At 54.5% G+C, this 15511-nt stretch overlaps 2 protein-coding genes across 4 annotated transcripts; one reads left to right on the top strand and one right to left on the bottom strand.

Annotated features, from left to right (window-relative positions):
* The first annotated feature begins 108 nt into the window (after positions 1–108).
* FHIP2B (FHF complex subunit HOOK interacting protein 2B) lies at positions 109–12414 on the top strand. Of its 3 annotated transcripts, XM_063139197.1 has the most exons (17): positions 109–238; positions 346–424; positions 1214–1383; positions 2808–2912; positions 3320–3442; positions 4184–4381; positions 4537–4733; positions 5842–5950; positions 6161–6237; positions 6358–6553; positions 7544–7713; positions 8018–8143; positions 9064–9154; positions 9362–9505; positions 9960–10100; positions 10264–10367; positions 11021–12414. In XM_063139197.1, exons 1-17 carry the CDS (start codon positions 188–190, stop codon positions 11124–11126), a joined length of 2187 nt encoding a protein of 728 aa, XP_062995267.1. In that variant the 5' UTR covers positions 109–187; the 3' UTR covers positions 11127–12414. The 3 variants fall into 3 exon arrangements, with proteins under 3 accessions (XP_062995267.1, XP_062995268.1, XP_062995270.1); XM_063139198.1 differs by lacking the exon at positions 109–238 and having other exon boundaries at positions 380–428; XM_063139200.1 differs by lacking the exons at positions 109–238; positions 346–424 and adding an exon at positions 2691–2749 and having other exon boundaries at positions 1295–1383; positions 2849–2912.
* NUDT18 (nudix hydrolase 18) lies at positions 12247–14733 on the bottom strand. The gene is made up of 3 exons (XM_063139203.1): positions 14474–14733; positions 14045–14258; positions 12247–13694 (listed from the first exon to the last, which is right to left on the bottom strand). The coding sequence occupies exons 1-3, from the start codon at positions 14627–14629 to the stop codon at positions 13093–13095; spliced, it is 972 nt and encodes a 323-aa protein (XP_062995273.1). The 5' UTR covers positions 14630–14733; the 3' UTR covers positions 12247–13092.
* Between the last annotated feature and the right edge of the window lie 778 nt (positions 14734–15511).

The following is a 15511-nucleotide window of genomic DNA, read 5'->3' as shown; positions in this document are numbered from 1 at the left end:
CACCCGGAGGCGGCACATTCTCCCGCCTCCTCCTCCTCATTGGCGCCTGGCCCTGACTGACAGAAGGGGCGGCCCGGTCAGGGGCGCCTCTCGGTCCCCGCGGCCCTGTCAACGCAACCAGCGGGCGCGGCGAGCCGGCGCGGCGCAGCGGCCTCTTCCTCCGGCTCCTCCCTTTCCAGGGGCAGCCATGGCGCTGCTCGGCCGCCTAGGCGCCCTCTTGCAGCGAGCCGTGGAAACGGTGCGGGCGGGGCCCGCGCGGGGGGGTGGTCCGGGCGGGGGGCGATGTAGGGGGGGCGGGCCGGGCCGGGCGGAGGGAGCTGCCCTCACCATGCGTGTCCCCTGCAGGAGGAGCCCGGCCTCGACCTCCCGGCCGCCTTCGCGGAGCACTGGAAGGGCCTCACCCACTTCTACCTGGAGGCCACAGGTAGGCAGGCCGGCAGGCAGGCGGAGACGGGCGCCGGGCGCCGCCAGGCTCCCCTCCCGCGGCCGGCCAGTCAGCTGCAGGTTGAGCCGCCGCTTCGGCTTCTCGCCTCCGAACCCCTCGACAGCCGTCCTGAACCCGGCCCCGGGGCAGGAGCCGCCCTTGCTAACCGCTGCCTCGGTTTATAACCGCTGCCTAAAGGGGCCTGAAAGGCAGCTGCCTGTCGGGAAAGGGTCACGGGTGGGGCCGCCCCCGCCTTCCAGACAAGGCCTTGAATGTGCAGGTCAAGTCACAGGATATCGCCAGGGGGTCGAGACTTCATCAACATCGCCAGTGGGCAACCTTCCCATGTTTTCCCACTGCTGCTGCTTCCGTCTTTTTTCTTGCCACAGATAAAATGCTAAGAAAGAAAAGACATAATAGTTCCACAAGGCCTTCTGACTCGGCAATGCTAGGAGCTACCTGTCTAGAAGGTCCTTGTTTCCAAAGAGCCCACCTTAAAGAAAACAAGGTTGAAAGTGGCAAAAGGCAAGTCCTGGCCCCAGATGCCACCAGAGCATTCAGGAGCAGTCAGCCAGGAAGCACCACAGAGTGCAGACCTGATCTTTCTTCCCATTTCAGAACTTGCCACCCAGTTGGCAAGAGACCCAGCTCAAGATTCTGCAGGTGGTTCATGCTGGGCCTGATACTTTTCTGCACAGTCTGTTAGTAATGTGGATGAGGAGGAAATGGGATCCTGTGCTGATGGGAACTGACATATGCATCCGTGATGGGTATTTGTCTTCTCTCAAGATGAAAGCAAGCCCGCGAAACAGACAGACATTCCCTGGCGCTTGAAACAGATGTTGGACATCCTGGTGTACGAAGAGAAGAAGCAGCCCTCTGGGGAGACGGGGCCATGCTTGGAGTACTTGCTTCAACACAAGATCTTGGAGACCCTCAGCACTCTTGGGAAAGCTGAGGTACCACCACCTTCTTGTTTCTGAGCCCTCTTGTATGCGCAGCTGCCACTCCTGGGCCTCATCTTGTTGAAATATAGTAGCTCTCTCTCTCTCTCTAGACAGATTCACTCATAGCCTCCATTTTTAATACTGTAGCAATAGCACTTAGCACTTAAATAGTGTTTGTGCCTCAGGTGCATTATCTCAGTAATCTTAACTACCCTGCATAGATAAATAGCATTATCCCTTTGTTATAGTGAGGAAACACTAAGACTGAGAATTGAAGCAGGGCTTTCTCAAGTCAAAACTCAAAGATCATGTTCTTGCAAGAAATTTCCATTTCTTATTCTTCCCTATTTCTGTCTTGAATAATATCCCAACCCTTCTCTGTTCCTGGATTATTTGTGATATATCTAGATTATCTTTAATTCCCTTCCCATCTTGTTATATGATGGTTCCACTTCCAAAGGAGTGGCTGCGTTGGAAGCAGCAAACCAAACAAAGAATCCTATAATGTTATAAAGATTAACAGATTATTTTGCCATTTGTCAGTCTTTACAAGGCCTTATTTTTACAAGATGGGGCAAATTTCAATCGGGTGTTACTTCAGGGCAGGGCATATCTTCTTGGCAGCAAGTCCCACTGAAACCAATCAAACTTGCTTCTTAATAAACGTAGTTAGGTTTGTAAATGATTAAGGGTTCGATCCTATACACGTTTAGAAAGAAAAAAATTCATGCACCTCCCAGCATGCTCCACCCAGCCATGCTTTTTTGTGTGTGTGTGTGTAAACATGCTCAGGGTTGCACCCTGAATTGTAATCCTGCTGTGGTGTGATGTCTGCAATGTGTGATGTTGAACTTCCACATCCCATCTCTTGCTCTTTGTCTTCAGTCTCTGCATGAGGCTGAGCATCAAAAGCCGTCTGATGTTCAGCAGCCATTGGTTCCTTCCAATATTCTCTTCCTTGTCTTTTGATGTTCTACAATTGTATGTGATCATGAGGTAAATCCAGAGTACCTCAAAGCCTGGATATGGGTCAAGGGGCAGGACCATTTTGGCAATGCTGCTATCATCATGGTATGGTCTCAAAACAATTTTGGCACACTCACTCTCTCTCTTTCTACTTAATTGGTGAAACCTTTTAAAATTATTATTATTCCAGCAGGTGTTGTTGGCAGGGACTAGGTTAAATTTTAATTCTTTGAGGCTGAGGTTTTATTTGTTGCTGATGTGCTGTTTTATTATTTTTCTTTTTCACAGTTCTAAGATTTTTATTTTAAATCTTAATTGTTGAGGTTATCTTTTATTATGTTTTTCTTCTTAAGGGCTCTTTGAAGCCACATGGCAGGACTTAAAGCCAGTAAAGCAACAAGAAGCTGCCTGGGTGAGACTCTTTGAGGGACTTCTTTTAATACCATTCTCATCTCTCTTTTGGCCCCCAGTATCCTGTGGGGATGAGGTCTCAGGTGCTCCTCTTTTTCAGCCGCCTGCTGGGACAGATGCAGTGCCCTTTGCTGCATTACCTGAATGTGTACAGACCTGTACAGGTGAGTGCCATTGTTGGATGCAGCTGCGTTATCCTTGCAAAAGAAGGCAAAGCCAAGACGTTATACTTGATGCTCCCCCAGCTCTTCCAATTCTAAGCTGCAGCAAGTAGAAACCAGTGTGATTCTTTGTGCTAAATAAAACACCCGAATTCTGTGAATTTGTTAACTCAAATTCTGCAGCAAGAGCTGGATTCTGCAACCTGTGTCTAGTTTGAAAATAAAGCGGATTTGCAGTTCCGTTTTGTTCCCGTTGACTGCGTAATCTGGCTTTTGATGGTTAGCAAGAGTGCCTTCATTCAAAGCGCTTTTGGGTCGTCTTAAAGCACCTCCCTGCCCACTTGCTTATTGGAGCCACTGCTGGTTCAGTCCATTCTCTCTCTCTCCCCTCAACCCAAATCCTTTTACAGAAACTCCTTCAGCTTGGGAGTAATGCGTTGGGCCCTGAGCCAGAGAAGGAAGTGATGCAGTTTGTGGCTGTTCTGTGCGCAAAGATCAGACAGGAACCTGCCCTGCTCCCACATATTCTTGAGGTGAGGGATTGTGAAACTTACCTGCTTCTCGGTGTTGCCCCTTTTTTGTGTGTGCTGAGGCGGACTGCACACTGCTCTGGTGCCTCGAAGCCTGCATGTGTGTAAATGGCAGTAAAAAAACCATACCTAATTGTCTCAAATTCCATCCAGGGACATGAAAATTAAGATGTGGCAGTTACAAGCGTCACCTTTAGGATTGGGGAGCAGCCTCTGTTCTAGTCCTGATGCCACTCACGTGGTCTCATTGTGACTGATCGTACCCAGACCTCCTGGGCTGGAGGAGTCAGAAGTCTCCTGGCCTGCCTGGAACACCAAAACCAGTGATACCAGTAGCAGTACGACAATGGAACCAGTTACCTGGGGAGGTTGTGGGCTCTCCCACACTAGAGGCATTCAAGAGGCAGCTGGACAACCATCTGTCAGGGATGCTTTAAGGAGGATTCCTGCATTGAGCAGGAGGTTGGACTCGATGGCCTTATAGGCCCCTTCCAACTCTGCTATTCTATGATTCTACCACCTACCTTCTGGACAGCTTTGTTCCCTGTTGGCCAGCCAGAGGTGGCACAGCTTCTGAGAGAGGTTTCCTTTTTGTTTGTGTTTGATGGATTCCCTGTTTCTCAAAGATTCTTGAAGACGTCTTGTGTTAGGAGTCCAGTAGAGCCAGTTCCTCCGAAGGGGCTTAACTTACGTTGCATTCTGCAGCAGGTTCTGATTCCCCACCCCCTCTCTCTTGCTTTCAAGGGCAAGCGTGGGGATCAGCCCTTCGATCTTCACGGGGCAGCAGCAGCTGAACCAGTGTTGGCCCCCACCAAGCCCCTGCCCACACCTGTAGGCAAAGGGCTGAGTCCGGAGGAAGCTTCCTGTGGGGCACCACACAGGAAACCAGCCTCCTGCACCCTGAACTTGGTGACTTCTTTGATCGGCTTGTGCAAGAGCCAGGTATAGCGCTGCAGCAATGGGGACCAAGCAGGCATATGGGGGACACTGCCTCTGGCTAGATGGGGCAGTGTGAGTCTTTCTCCCTCCCCACCCACCCCCCACAAACATCAGTGAAAGGAGGAGGCTTCAGGAGTGTAATTTTCTCACCCTTGCAGAAGAGGAAGGTTGCACTGAAAGCTCAGGAGAATCTACTGCTGCTCACCAGCATTGACCACCCAACAGCTGCTCTAGCCTTGACGCAGGACAGCAGGCTGTGTTCCCTGGTGGCTGACCATCTCTGTGCTCTATACAAGGCCATCCCAGCAGCCATCCACCCTGCCGATGTTGCCACGCTTCAGCCAGTCAGCTGGAGGTAGAAAGTCCCAATTGGGCTGCACTGGGATAGATCCAGGCTCCAGGTGCCTGGTGAGGGCGTCTGGGTCCTGGGCCATAGGCACGGAGGGTAGCCTGGCTTTGCATGGGTGGGGCCTTGGCAAGATGCCGGCTTGGGCTCTCTGAGATTTGCGGGAACCAAGGTGCCCCCCTCAGAGCAGGCATGAGCTTGGCAGCCAGTTGCTCGCCCCTTCTTCCAAGCCCCACTGCTACAAGCTCTTGAGTCTTTTTCCTCCCTCTGCCCTGTCCCATGCATTCATCAAGGGACAGGGTGGGTCCATCTTTGTCTAGACTAAATATAAGTCTGAGGAATATGCTTTCTACTGCAGTATGTGCATCCATGTTCCATTATTATTGTTTTTAAAAACAAACTCCAAATCAATGTTGCTTGTTAATCTGTAGTGCCTTTACTCAACACCCAACATATTGTAGGAAGAAAATCTGTTGGAAGTGGGGAGAATGTGCCTCCCCTAAGGCTCAAAGTTCTATTTGATACTTGATTCCCTATCAGATCTTGTCAAGCAGAGATTTGCCAGGAACCATTCCAGACAGTGCCTGTCCCTGGAAAGACCAGGGTGTGAATGTTTTGGGGTTTTGGGGGGGAGGGGTCTCAGAATGGTGCCTGGCACTCCTATCTAGATATAGAGCAGTGATAACAGACAGTACTTCCTGCTCTGCTCCAGTCCCAGTACGGGAGGAAGGACATGATAAAGCAGGGAGGACAGCACTGGGTCCAGGCACATAACTGAGAGTGCTGCCTAGGTAGCTTTGGAAGCTGGAGCGGGCTGTTGGTTCAAATGTCAGACTAGGACCAGGAAGCCCTATGCTCAGATTCCACACCCAGCCAGTAACGTTGGGCCAGTCACTGTCTCTCAGCCTGCTATGTTTCACAGGGTTATCAGGAAAAATTGCACATACCTCTCTTTGGGTGGGATGAAAAGAGCAATGATAAATAATCTTGAGTATTTGCTGGATGGAGATTTCTGCCCAATCTCGTCCTCCGCCCCTCATGCCCTTTCCCCCACCACAGTGGTGCTCCTGTGATGTTTTGCCCTTGGGATGAGCTTCCCGCCTTTTGCTCCTTGCAGGCTTCAGGGCAGCCGTATGGAGGAGAGCTCCTTTCCAGGGCAGTCTAGCCTGGAAGCTTTCTTTGGATGGCTAGACCTCTGCGATAGTCTTGTGAAAGAGGCTCACCCGGTAAGAAAATTCCTACCACCCTCTGCACATCCCATGGCAGTTTAACTCATTGAAAGGCCTCTGCCCCCTTCCTCCGGAGCGGGAGTTCATTGTTGTGTGCGTTGCCCCCCCCCCCCCCACGCCTGCTCACCAGCTCCCAACTTTCTGAATGTGCATTCTTTTGAATGGAGCAGCTGGATTGTGACTCATTGTGGCTGTTCATCCCATCAGGTTGTTGCAGATGCTGTAAGTGAGGCCGTGGGTCAGAGGCTCTTCCTGGGAAGGCTGCAGCCCCAGCTCTTGCAGATGTGAGTCAGGACTTAACAGGAAGGGGGGAGTGCAGTCCTGCCTTGGGAGGGTGCTCAGCTCTCTCCCCAAGTCCCCTGCCAAAGGCAGCTCCTCTCAGTCCACCTGGTCTTCCTTGGCAGGTCAGAACATGGCATTCTCATCACAACAGCTATTCTGACTGGTCTTGTGAGACAGATACGTGCTCCTGCCCTCCTCCGGGAATTGGTTGTGTTTGTGTTGGGGGCTGAGGGGGAGCGTGCCCTGCCGGAGGATCCAGAGCAGCCAGCACTTCTGCGTCCCCACCTGATCGAGCGCTGCAACCATCTGTCCGACGAGGTGAGCTGGAATCCTGTCGAAAAAGCTTTGGCCAAGCGCGTGGCTCCTCGGTCTGCTGTGCGAAAGTTGGCAGCAGAAGCCAAAAGACCAAAATGCTGAAGGGGAGCAGCTGTCAGGGTTCGGGGCAATACAGGGCTTAATCTGAGTCCCTTGAGGCTTGGCTCTCGCAAATACTTTGAATGCCAGGGATCAGCCCTGCATCATGGAGAGCAACCAAAACAGCCAAGTGCCTCAGAGCACATGCAAAGCGTTCTTCCCTCATTGCCCAAGATGGCTAAGCTTCCTGAGGAAAGAGTGTAGGTTTTTTCATTTTGGTTTTCATTTCCTGCATTGAGCAGGGGGTTGGACTCGATGGCCTTATAGGCCCCTTCCAATTCTATGATTCTATGGTGCAGGCTTGAGCTCCTCTTCTCACCTCTGGGTGATTGCTGATACCCCTCTGCTTGGGCAAAGCTCTCCCCACTCAAAACTTCCTCTGCCAAATGGAAGCTCTGACATTGCCGAGCTCCAGGCAGCCTTCATCCAGGGAATAGGAGCAGCTCCACAGAGGGCCCCAGCCCTTGGCCTGCATTGCCTCCAGGCAGAGGATCAGGATCTCCTTGGGTCCAGCTCCAGGCTTCAACATCCTGGCAGATGGGTCAGGGGACAACAACTGGCAACTAAGCCAAACTGCAGTGTGGCCCAAGAGAGGTTTAGAAAGGGTTGAGGCATCTTTATGTTTGCTGCCAGCTAGCAGAACTTGGGATCGTTGTCCCTAGAGAACTGCTCCCGCTTGCTGGCTGTAGATTGCTGGGAGCTCTGTGTGCCTCCAAGGAGTGGTTTGGAGCGGCTCGCTCTGGAAGTTCCTGTTTTGAGCCAGTTTCCGTCTGCTGGCAGCTGCCTTCAGCTCCGTCCCTCCCCTTTCTGGGCAGCACGAGGCGGCTCAGCTTGGCCTTGAATGCCAGGCAGAGCCCTTCTGCTGGCCCAGCTCTCCCTCATCCTCTTCTCCAGATCACCACGGCCACCTTGAGGTTGTTTGAAGAGCTGCTTCAGCTTCCGGACCAGCGTATTGTGCAGACCCTGGTGCTGCACAACTTGGAGGAGCGCAGCTACATCCTGAGAGGCCCAGCAGGGCAAGAAGAACTGGTCACCCGAGAGGAAGGGCCCAGCGAGGATGGGCTGTAAGTGGGCTTGGGGTGGGGCAATGGCCTCCCATGGGAGGGGGTGCCTGGTGCTGTTGGTGTGCACTCTTCAGCCCAGATGAAAACTTTTTGATTTGCCACGGCACTTTGAGTTTAAAGTTTCTATTTTTATTTTGGCTAATTCAAAGTTGTTATGCCTCTCAATTTCACTGTATTGAAGTTTGCATGTTATGATTGGAGATTACATTTTTGAAATCGTTTTTTGGGTGAAGGTGTTCTATAATTTTTTAAAAATAAATAAAAGTCCTGACTGGCTCTTGAAGCTTGCTCCCTGTCCCAGCAGAGAACTGGAGGAAGATCCCTATTTCCCAGATGTCAGTTTCCAGGCCTCCACGAAGCCAGTCTGTTCTGCTCTGAAGCCAGGCACCCAGCCTGAGGGGAATGTGGATGTGAAGGAGGTTGTCAGCAGGTAGCTCTCTCCAGTGCTGGAAGGGGTGGGCAGAGCTCAGGTCCTGCTAGTCACAGCCCATGCGCTCCTTCGGCCGTGGTTTGCACGGCCTTAACGGCTGAATGCTTTGATTGGAACTTGCATCATGCAAACTATTTGGTTGAATGGAAGCTGCTTTCAGAATCCAGCTTGGTTTTAAATTCAGCTCTGGTGATCTCTGCAATGTATTAGATTTATACCCTGCCTCATCATTGATTCAGGATGAGTTGTAGCAGTGTCATAAAAAGACACAGTGATTACAATTCCCACTGGAATCACAGTGAAAGTAATGACTATAGAAAGTTTAATAAAAGAGCAGAGCAAAGGAATAGTAATAATAAATGGGAATTCTGTTACAGCCGCTAAAATGCAGCCTTTGCTGCAGCCATTTTGGGTTTGTGGGGCTGTTCTTGTTTTTAGTGGATAATCTATACTAGTTGATAGAGCAGTTGTAGATTCACATATTTGTGAATTCACACTTGAATAGGAGATGGATAGGCGTGATTAACTTGCTTCCCTATCTGAGGCTGTCAAATTCAAGGGTGTGGTCGATTGCTTGTTTATTTCATTTGTAGCCCACCTTTCCTCCAAGAAAAGCAAGGTGGCAGACGTATTTCTCCCACCTCCGTAGTGTGACTGGCCCAAGCCTCCCCCTGCCCTCCCCAGAGCAGACTTTCTGAGTAGAAACATGAACCCTGTTTTCCCTGGTCTGAGCACCACGCCACCCAACCAGCTGCCTGAGGGACTCCTTGGCTTGGCAGTTGCCCTTTGTGTTTGGCCTGGGGGATGACACGAGGACCTGAGAGCCAAGCACTGGTCTGCACTCCAGGGTCCTGAGTCGCAGAAGCTCCTTCACTCCTCTCTTGGTTGCGTCATCTCCTTCTGGCTTCTCTCTCTTTCAGCTTCCTTTGCCTAGTTCCTAGTGAAGCAAAGACCTCTGCCTACCTGGAGGAGGCAGGATATGACACCTATGTCCATGATGCAAACGTGCTGGTGAGTTGCTGACTCCGTCCCAGACCCACTCCTATCCCATAGAGGGGTGTGCTGTCAGTGCCTCTTGCCTACCCCCTTGGCACCACACAGGGCCCCCTGGCATGAACCTCTCTAACAAGGGCAAATGCCAGGGCCATTCCCCAGTGCGGCCCCTTCCTCCCTTCTGCATGGACTGCCCACGATCCCCATTCCCTCCTCTTCTGGTAGTTCCAGGAATGTTGTGCCAACGCAGCGCCCTGGAACTGGCCCCAGGCTTCTCAGCCCCTGGAAAGCTGCACTGCCGGATCCTGCTTTTACGAGGGCCATTTCCTGAAGGTACTCTTTGACCGGCTGACACGGATCCTAGACCAGGTAGGCTGGGGAAAAAATCATCTTGAGCTTGGTGGATGTGGCCAGCCATACTGCAGTCTGGCGCACAGCATTCCCATGGCTTGGCCTGGAGGGAAAAGTTGCAGGGATTCCTACCTTCCCTAGAATGATGTTGGTTGGGGTGGGGTAGGAATAGCTTCCTGCCCCTGGAGCAGCCTGTTCCCTCTTCTCTCACCGCATTGCAGCTGAGGGCTGGTACATTATGTAGCTCAAGGTTTTCTGCTTGCAGAATCGACAGAGATTAAGTGCAGTATGGGGCTTAGACTGTTCTCCTGCTCGCTCCCTCGGTTCAGTGTGGATCTGCAATTGCTCCGCAAACAGCAGGCAGTGAATGAGCCTCAGCTGTTTGTTTGTAGATCTAGTGCCCAGCCTTTCGGCCTCAAAACAGTGCTCCCTGCCCCTCCCTCCCTCCCTCCTTGTTTTTCTTCTGTTGCAGCCTTACACAGTGAACCTGCGAGTGACATCGGTGCTGTCCCGCCTGGCCCTCTTCCCTCACCCTCACCTGCACGAGTACCTTCTGGACCCCTACCTAGCCCTGGCCCCGGGCTGCCGGAGCCTCTTCTCAGTGCTGATCAGGGTAATGCCCAGCCTTAGTGCAGAGACAAAGATGGGGAGGAAACTCGGGGTGCTGCCAATTGGCAGTGCCTGTTGCGGCTCCCAAGCTCCGGCATCCAAGCCAAGTGGAGCCATCCCCCCTCTTCTGTTCTCCACCTGTCCCTTCTTCCTCTGTCTCCCATTAGGTAATTGGTGACCTGATGCAGAGAATCCAGCGGATACCAGACTTCCCCACGAACTTGCTGCTGGTCCGGAGGTGGCTAATGGGGCTGGTCCCTGCAGAATCACCGTGAGTGATCGGCAGAGGCATGCTGGGCCAAACACAGATCGGCAAGGCTTGTGCCAGCCTCCAGTCTGTCACCAGGTGCTTTGGACTTCAATTCCCAGAAGCCTTTGTCAACATGGCCAGTTGTCAGGAATGCTAGGAATTGAAGTCAAAGATATCTGGGGGTCTATTTTCTGCCCACCCCTGAAAACAGAGGAACCATTGGCTTGATACCCCTTCCACGTTCTTTCTCAGGCTTCTGCTGAATTTGATGGCATGAGGTGCCATTAGGCAGTGCCATTTCCCTGTTGACGTGTTCCTTTTGCAATCTGATCCTTGCAACTTCGGTCCTGTCTCCCCACAAAGCTTGTGGTATTTAGAGAGCTATAGTAGCGTAGTGAATTGGAGATTGAGCTGTAAATGAGGGTGTGTGGTTTAAACGTAGTCTCTTGACGCACTCACTAGGGGGGCTTGGCCAAGCTGCTATTTTCATACGTAATGGCGATCTGCCTTGTTGCAGTGGGCCGGGTGTCACTGCATACAACTAAGGTAATGTACGTGAATTGTTTTATATATGTGTGAAGTACTATCATTACCCCGAGTCAGAAGTGGGGAGACTGGCCATTGGCAAGGAGACTAAAGCCCCTTTCCCTGCATTGCGTATTGTCTACTTGCAGGATTAGCCATCAGACACTCCTGGAGGGGGTGGTTGTACTTGAGGAATTCTGCAAGGAGCTGGCCGCCATTGTCTTTGTCAAGTCCATGCTGGACAGCCCCGCCTGATCTCCAACCTAAGGACGCCGTGACGCTTCGTATGACTGGGAGGGCAGAGAGCCTGGGGATTGCTTTCCTGCCTCATCTTCCAAGCCTCTCTCACTCAAGATCTCTGCTGCCAGTGTCTAACTTGGGCATTTGTGGCCACCAAAGGCCTTTAACACCTGCTGGGCTCTCAGCAAACCCTTATGAACCAGACAATAGCAGTGGCAGTGGCAGTGCAGAAGCAAGCAGCCCTTGGCAAGGAACCAGCGCAGGGACAGCTGGCATTACAGCCCAGGGGCTACTTGCTTGGAGGCCCCAGCATTTTTGTGGTGCTGCTTCCCATGGTGGTATCTGTCGGCTTGTCCCTCCACAATCCAGTTCCTCCTCACCTTAGCAGAGCAAGGCGAATTCTGCTTGATTCTCAGGCGTCACTGGACTTGGACTGCCATCTCTGAGTCTGCATCATGGTTCAGAGCGGAGGTGGCTACCTTCTCCCTGCCTGAGTGGCAGCCTGGATTCCCCACCTTCAGGATGTTAAAGGCTCCTCATGAAGTGCTTGGACGTTACTTCCCTGCTGTCAGTGGCAGAAATGGTGAAGTAGGGCTGCTTTGGTGGCTGGCCCGGTTTATTCAGTGGTGATTGTCTGTGGGAAACGGGGTGACTAGCAGCTGCTCTGTGCGGAAGGAGAGCAAGACAAGAGTGGGCCACAGCTGCTTTGATTATGGGACCTGCTCCTGGGGATGCTCACTGCTGATGAGGGTTGGTGACTTGTAGCCATCCATCTCTGCGTGCCGTGGAGAGAAAGGCTGAGCCAATAGGGAAAGCTGTGACGGGACACGGGCTGCAATTCTATCTGTTAGGGTTCCTGAACGTGGCTGGAGTTCCCTTCTGCTGCTCCTCTTGCCCAGCCCAATTAATCTCTCTAGTTGTGCCTACTTAGGAAGAATTTTTTGCATTTGTTTTTATCTTGCAAGACAAAGTCTGCTAGATTTTATCACATCAACTTCACTGTAACCCTTTAAGTATCACCTTTTGAACTAGGCGTGCACAGAAGCTGCCTGTGCTAGGAGAACAGTCACTTATATAACACACACACACCAGTCACAGCCTCTCATTAATGGAATTTTGCTACACATGCTTGAAATTCAATACACTACAGCAGGAAAACCGGCCTTTATCCAGCCTGTACATTGGGGGTGGGTGGGGAGGTTATTTCCACATTTTGCTTCCAGATTTCCCTGCTTTCATAATACTGTTTACATAGGTGACATTTCTTTCTTGTGCCTGAAATAAAAAACAAGCTGTACTACAATCGTTGGGCTCACTTCCACTACTGTATAGGGCCAGTAGCAGCTTTGGGGGAAGCTTGAGCAGCTGGCTGTGTCCCCCTCAGCAGTCACATTCTGCAGAGAGTGAAACCACAAAAATATGAAATAAGCCTCTAAGCTGTGGGTGTTTAACTGGTGAGCTTTTAGTGCAAGTAGCTGTTAAATTGAGACTGGCAAGAGACTGGCCTGGGGGTGGTTTGGACTGTTCCTGCAGCTCACGCTTCTGCGACTGGGAAGCAGATCCAGCACCTGGAAGGGTGCAAAAGCCTTGGCCAGGTGCTGAAAAGACAAGGGCAGAGAACGCAGCTCAGGGCTGATTCCAGTCTCTCCTGAGGTAATGAGGAGAGAGCTGCAGTTGCCTGTGAACTGGCACTGCTGGGAAGGTTTACATCTGAGCTTGGCCCATTAGAGATGCTGAAGCAGAAACCAGCCCCAAAGTATAGGGTGTCATTCAGAAACACACTGCTTAACACAGGGCGGGATGAAGCAGTGGTTGGACGGGTTGTTTTGACCTGGGCCGGGAAGCTCCGATTCCTGTCAAGACCTCTATGGAGAACCCCGGCTGGCTAAACTGCCAGGTTCTCCCTCTTCCCAAACCAGGTTAGCTAAGCAATACCACCACCACCCCTTAAGTGCTCCCCCCCCCCCTGGCTTGAGGGTGCCTAGCTGTGAATGGGGATAAAGGATGACGTGTGGAACCTCTGGAGAACCTTGCTCCGCAGCGCCTCATCCCCAACTTCCCACCAGATGAAGTCCTTGCTCTGCAATTCTGGGGGCGCCTCCTTCGGTGGCTGGCCCGGGTCCCCCATCGTTGACACCACATTGAAGCAGATGCCATCATTTTGCCCCGACTCCTTGCCCAGGTGCTGTAGCCCCAGCAGGCCTCGGATGTGGATGGCTGCCTGGGACTGAGGCAGGCATTTCCGGAGCAGCTGACGCACAGCCACCAGCAAGGTGCTGCCCAGCTCTGCGGTGCTGCTCACTGCCACGGGGAGGTGCAGAACTCCGGCCGTTGCCAGAAGCACCCACAAGGCATCACTGGCGCCCACAAAGACCAGCAGGAGCCGCTGGCAGATGAATGCACAAGGCAGCTCGGCGGGCAAGGTGGCGGGGTGAGGCGGCGGGCCGGCTTGATACTGCAGCGCGAGCTCCATCAAGGGCAGGATGTCCCGCGCCCGGAGGGAGAGGTTGGGCCGCTCCCTGTCCCACCACTGGGCCTGCAGGGATTCCGCATCGGCCTCCTGCAAGGTCTTCAAGGTGCCACCTAGAGGAAGAAGGCCTGGCGTCAGGCTGCAGCCCGGGCCGGCCCAGGGCTGCAGGGGGCAGGCCGGGAAGGCCTCCACTGCCCTGGCGCTCCCGGCGCTCCAGGGCCCAGGAAGCCGCGGCCGGGGGCGGGGGGATGGTCCCTGGCTGCGGCCCCAACAGTCCCATCGGCTGTGATCTCGCCGCTCTACAACCGCAGCGCCAAGGGCGAGAAGCGGTGGGGAAACACGGGGGGGAGGGGAGGGGAGGGGGCGCTGCGAGGGGAAGATGCCTCGGATGAGGCAGGGCGGGGCTGCCCTGGAAGCCCCCCGGCCCTTGAGGTCCGCCCGCCCGCCCGCCCGCAGACAGCACCGGTGTGTCGGGCGAGGAAGACGAAGCGGATCCAGCCGGGGCCTCGCTCCTCCACGGCCAGCAGCGTGCGGGGCTGGCACTGCAGGCCCGTCTCCTCTTGCACCTCCCGCTGCATGGCCTCCACGATGGTCTCCTGCGGCTCCATCCGGCCGGCCGGCAGGTACCACGTCCCGTAGCACTCGCGCTTGGCTTCCTGCATCACCAGCACTTCGTTCTGCGGATGGAGGCGGGCGGGGCGCCGTCAGCGCAGCCTCTAGGCGAGACCGCCCCCTCCCCTCCCCTCCCCCCCATGGCTTCGGGCCAGCCGCGCGCGCGGCCGGAGGGCGAGGGGCGCGCGAGCAGGCAGCTCCGGCCGCCCCCCTCCCCCGCCCGCTCGCTCGCTCGCTCTGGGGGGACGGGACACGACCCTGCCGCCCGCGGGCCCCGCACCTTTTCGTTGAGCAGCACGGCCAGCACGATGTAGCAGGTGTTCCTCCGCAGGCGCGCCGGCTCGGGCGGCTCCGGAGGGCCCGAGTCGCAGCAGCCCCCGCCGGGCACCGGCCAGCCCCCGCCGCTCAGCACCGCCTCCAGCTCCTCTGCAGCCATCCCGGGGCCTGGCGGAGGACACTCTGCACACGCTCAGAGGCGCCTCCACATCGGCGGCTGGCAGAGCGATAGCGGAAGCCGAACAGGCGCGCCCCGACCCCAGCGAGCGTCACCGATTCACTGGCACGGGGAACTCTGCTTACGCCCAGGAGTAACGTCGGCTGTTCTCGCGGCGGGGGAGAGCGGGGCGGCCCTCAAGACCCGGCGACGCTGCCGCCCCCGCCCCAGCCATCTCGCTCCGCATTGGCCGGGAGGCGCGCTCTCCTCGCTTCCCATTGGTTTGACGGCGGGGGCACGCCCGCTTCCCCGCCTGGCGTCGACGCAGGATCCGCGATGGCTGGCGTGGGTGGCGAGCGCCGTCTCAGGGCAGTCCCTCGGCCCCGAGCAGCGCCGCAGCCAGGTGGGTCGCTCCCGCTCCAGCCCGCGAAGGCGGCGTCTCCGGCCTCCCGCAGCCCCCAAGAGAGGCGCCGGTGGGGAAGCCTGGCGGGGGCGAAGGCGTGCAGGCAGAGCTCCTGCGCTGCTGCTACCTACGCCGGGGACAGCAGTCTGGTTTCGCTGGCGCCGCAGCAGAGCAGGGCGCTCCGCGTGCCCAGGCCGCGCAGGGGCCTCGCGGTCATGAAACCGTAGAGAGATCCTCTTGGGGCGCTCTCCAGGGTTTGGATAATTTGGCAAGGCAGTGACTAATACAGCACACTTTTAATAGCCCATCCTTCAGTTGTCACCTCTTCAAAGCTTTCTGCTGTTGTTCTACAGCCCCAGAACATCTCCAGGATTTCCTTTTTAGGGTCAGGGTTCCAAAAATGTAGGGAAATTGCGGAGATGTTAACTTCCCACTCTGATAAAGGAAAACCAATAATGAGGTTAGGAAATGTTGGAAGGCCC

The sequence above is a fragment of the Elgaria multicarinata genome, chromosome 12 (assembly GCF_023053635.1).
Source record: "Elgaria multicarinata webbii isolate HBS135686 ecotype San Diego chromosome 12, rElgMul1.1.pri, whole genome shotgun sequence".
In the NCBI taxonomy this organism is placed as follows: Eukaryota; Metazoa; Chordata; class Lepidosauria; order Squamata; family Anguidae; genus Elgaria; species Elgaria multicarinata.
Note: the sequence above shows the minus strand (reverse complement) of the source record. Positions and strands in the feature narration are given on the sequence as shown.

Excerpts from the sequence above, each read along its gene's own strand:
- FHIP2B (XM_063139197.1), top strand. The coding sequence starts at position 188 with ATGGCGCTGCTCGGCCGCCTAGGCGCCCTCTTGCAGCGAGCCGTGGAA. Across the intron at positions 1,384-2,807 it reads GCACTCTTGGGAAAGCTGAG|TATCCTGTGGGGATGAGGTC; the intron begins GTACCACCACCT and ends TTTGGCCCCCAG. Across the intron at positions 8,144-9,063 it reads GTGAAGGAGGTTGTCAGCAG|CTTCCTTTGCCTAGTTCCTA; the intron begins GTAGCTCTCTCC and ends TCTCTCTTTCAG.
- NUDT18 (XM_063139203.1), bottom strand. The coding sequence starts at position 14,629 with ATGGCTGCAGAGGAGCTGGAGGCGGTGCTGAGCGGCGGGGGCTGGCCG. Across the intron at positions 14,259-14,473 it reads CCGTGCTGCTCAACGAAAAG|AACGAAGTGCTGGTGATGCA; the intron begins GTGCGGGGCCCG and ends CTCCATCCGCAG. Across the intron at positions 13,695-14,044 it reads CTTCCTCGCCCGACACACCG|GTGGCACCTTGAAGACCTTG; the intron begins GTGCTGTCTGCG and ends TTCTTCCTCTAG.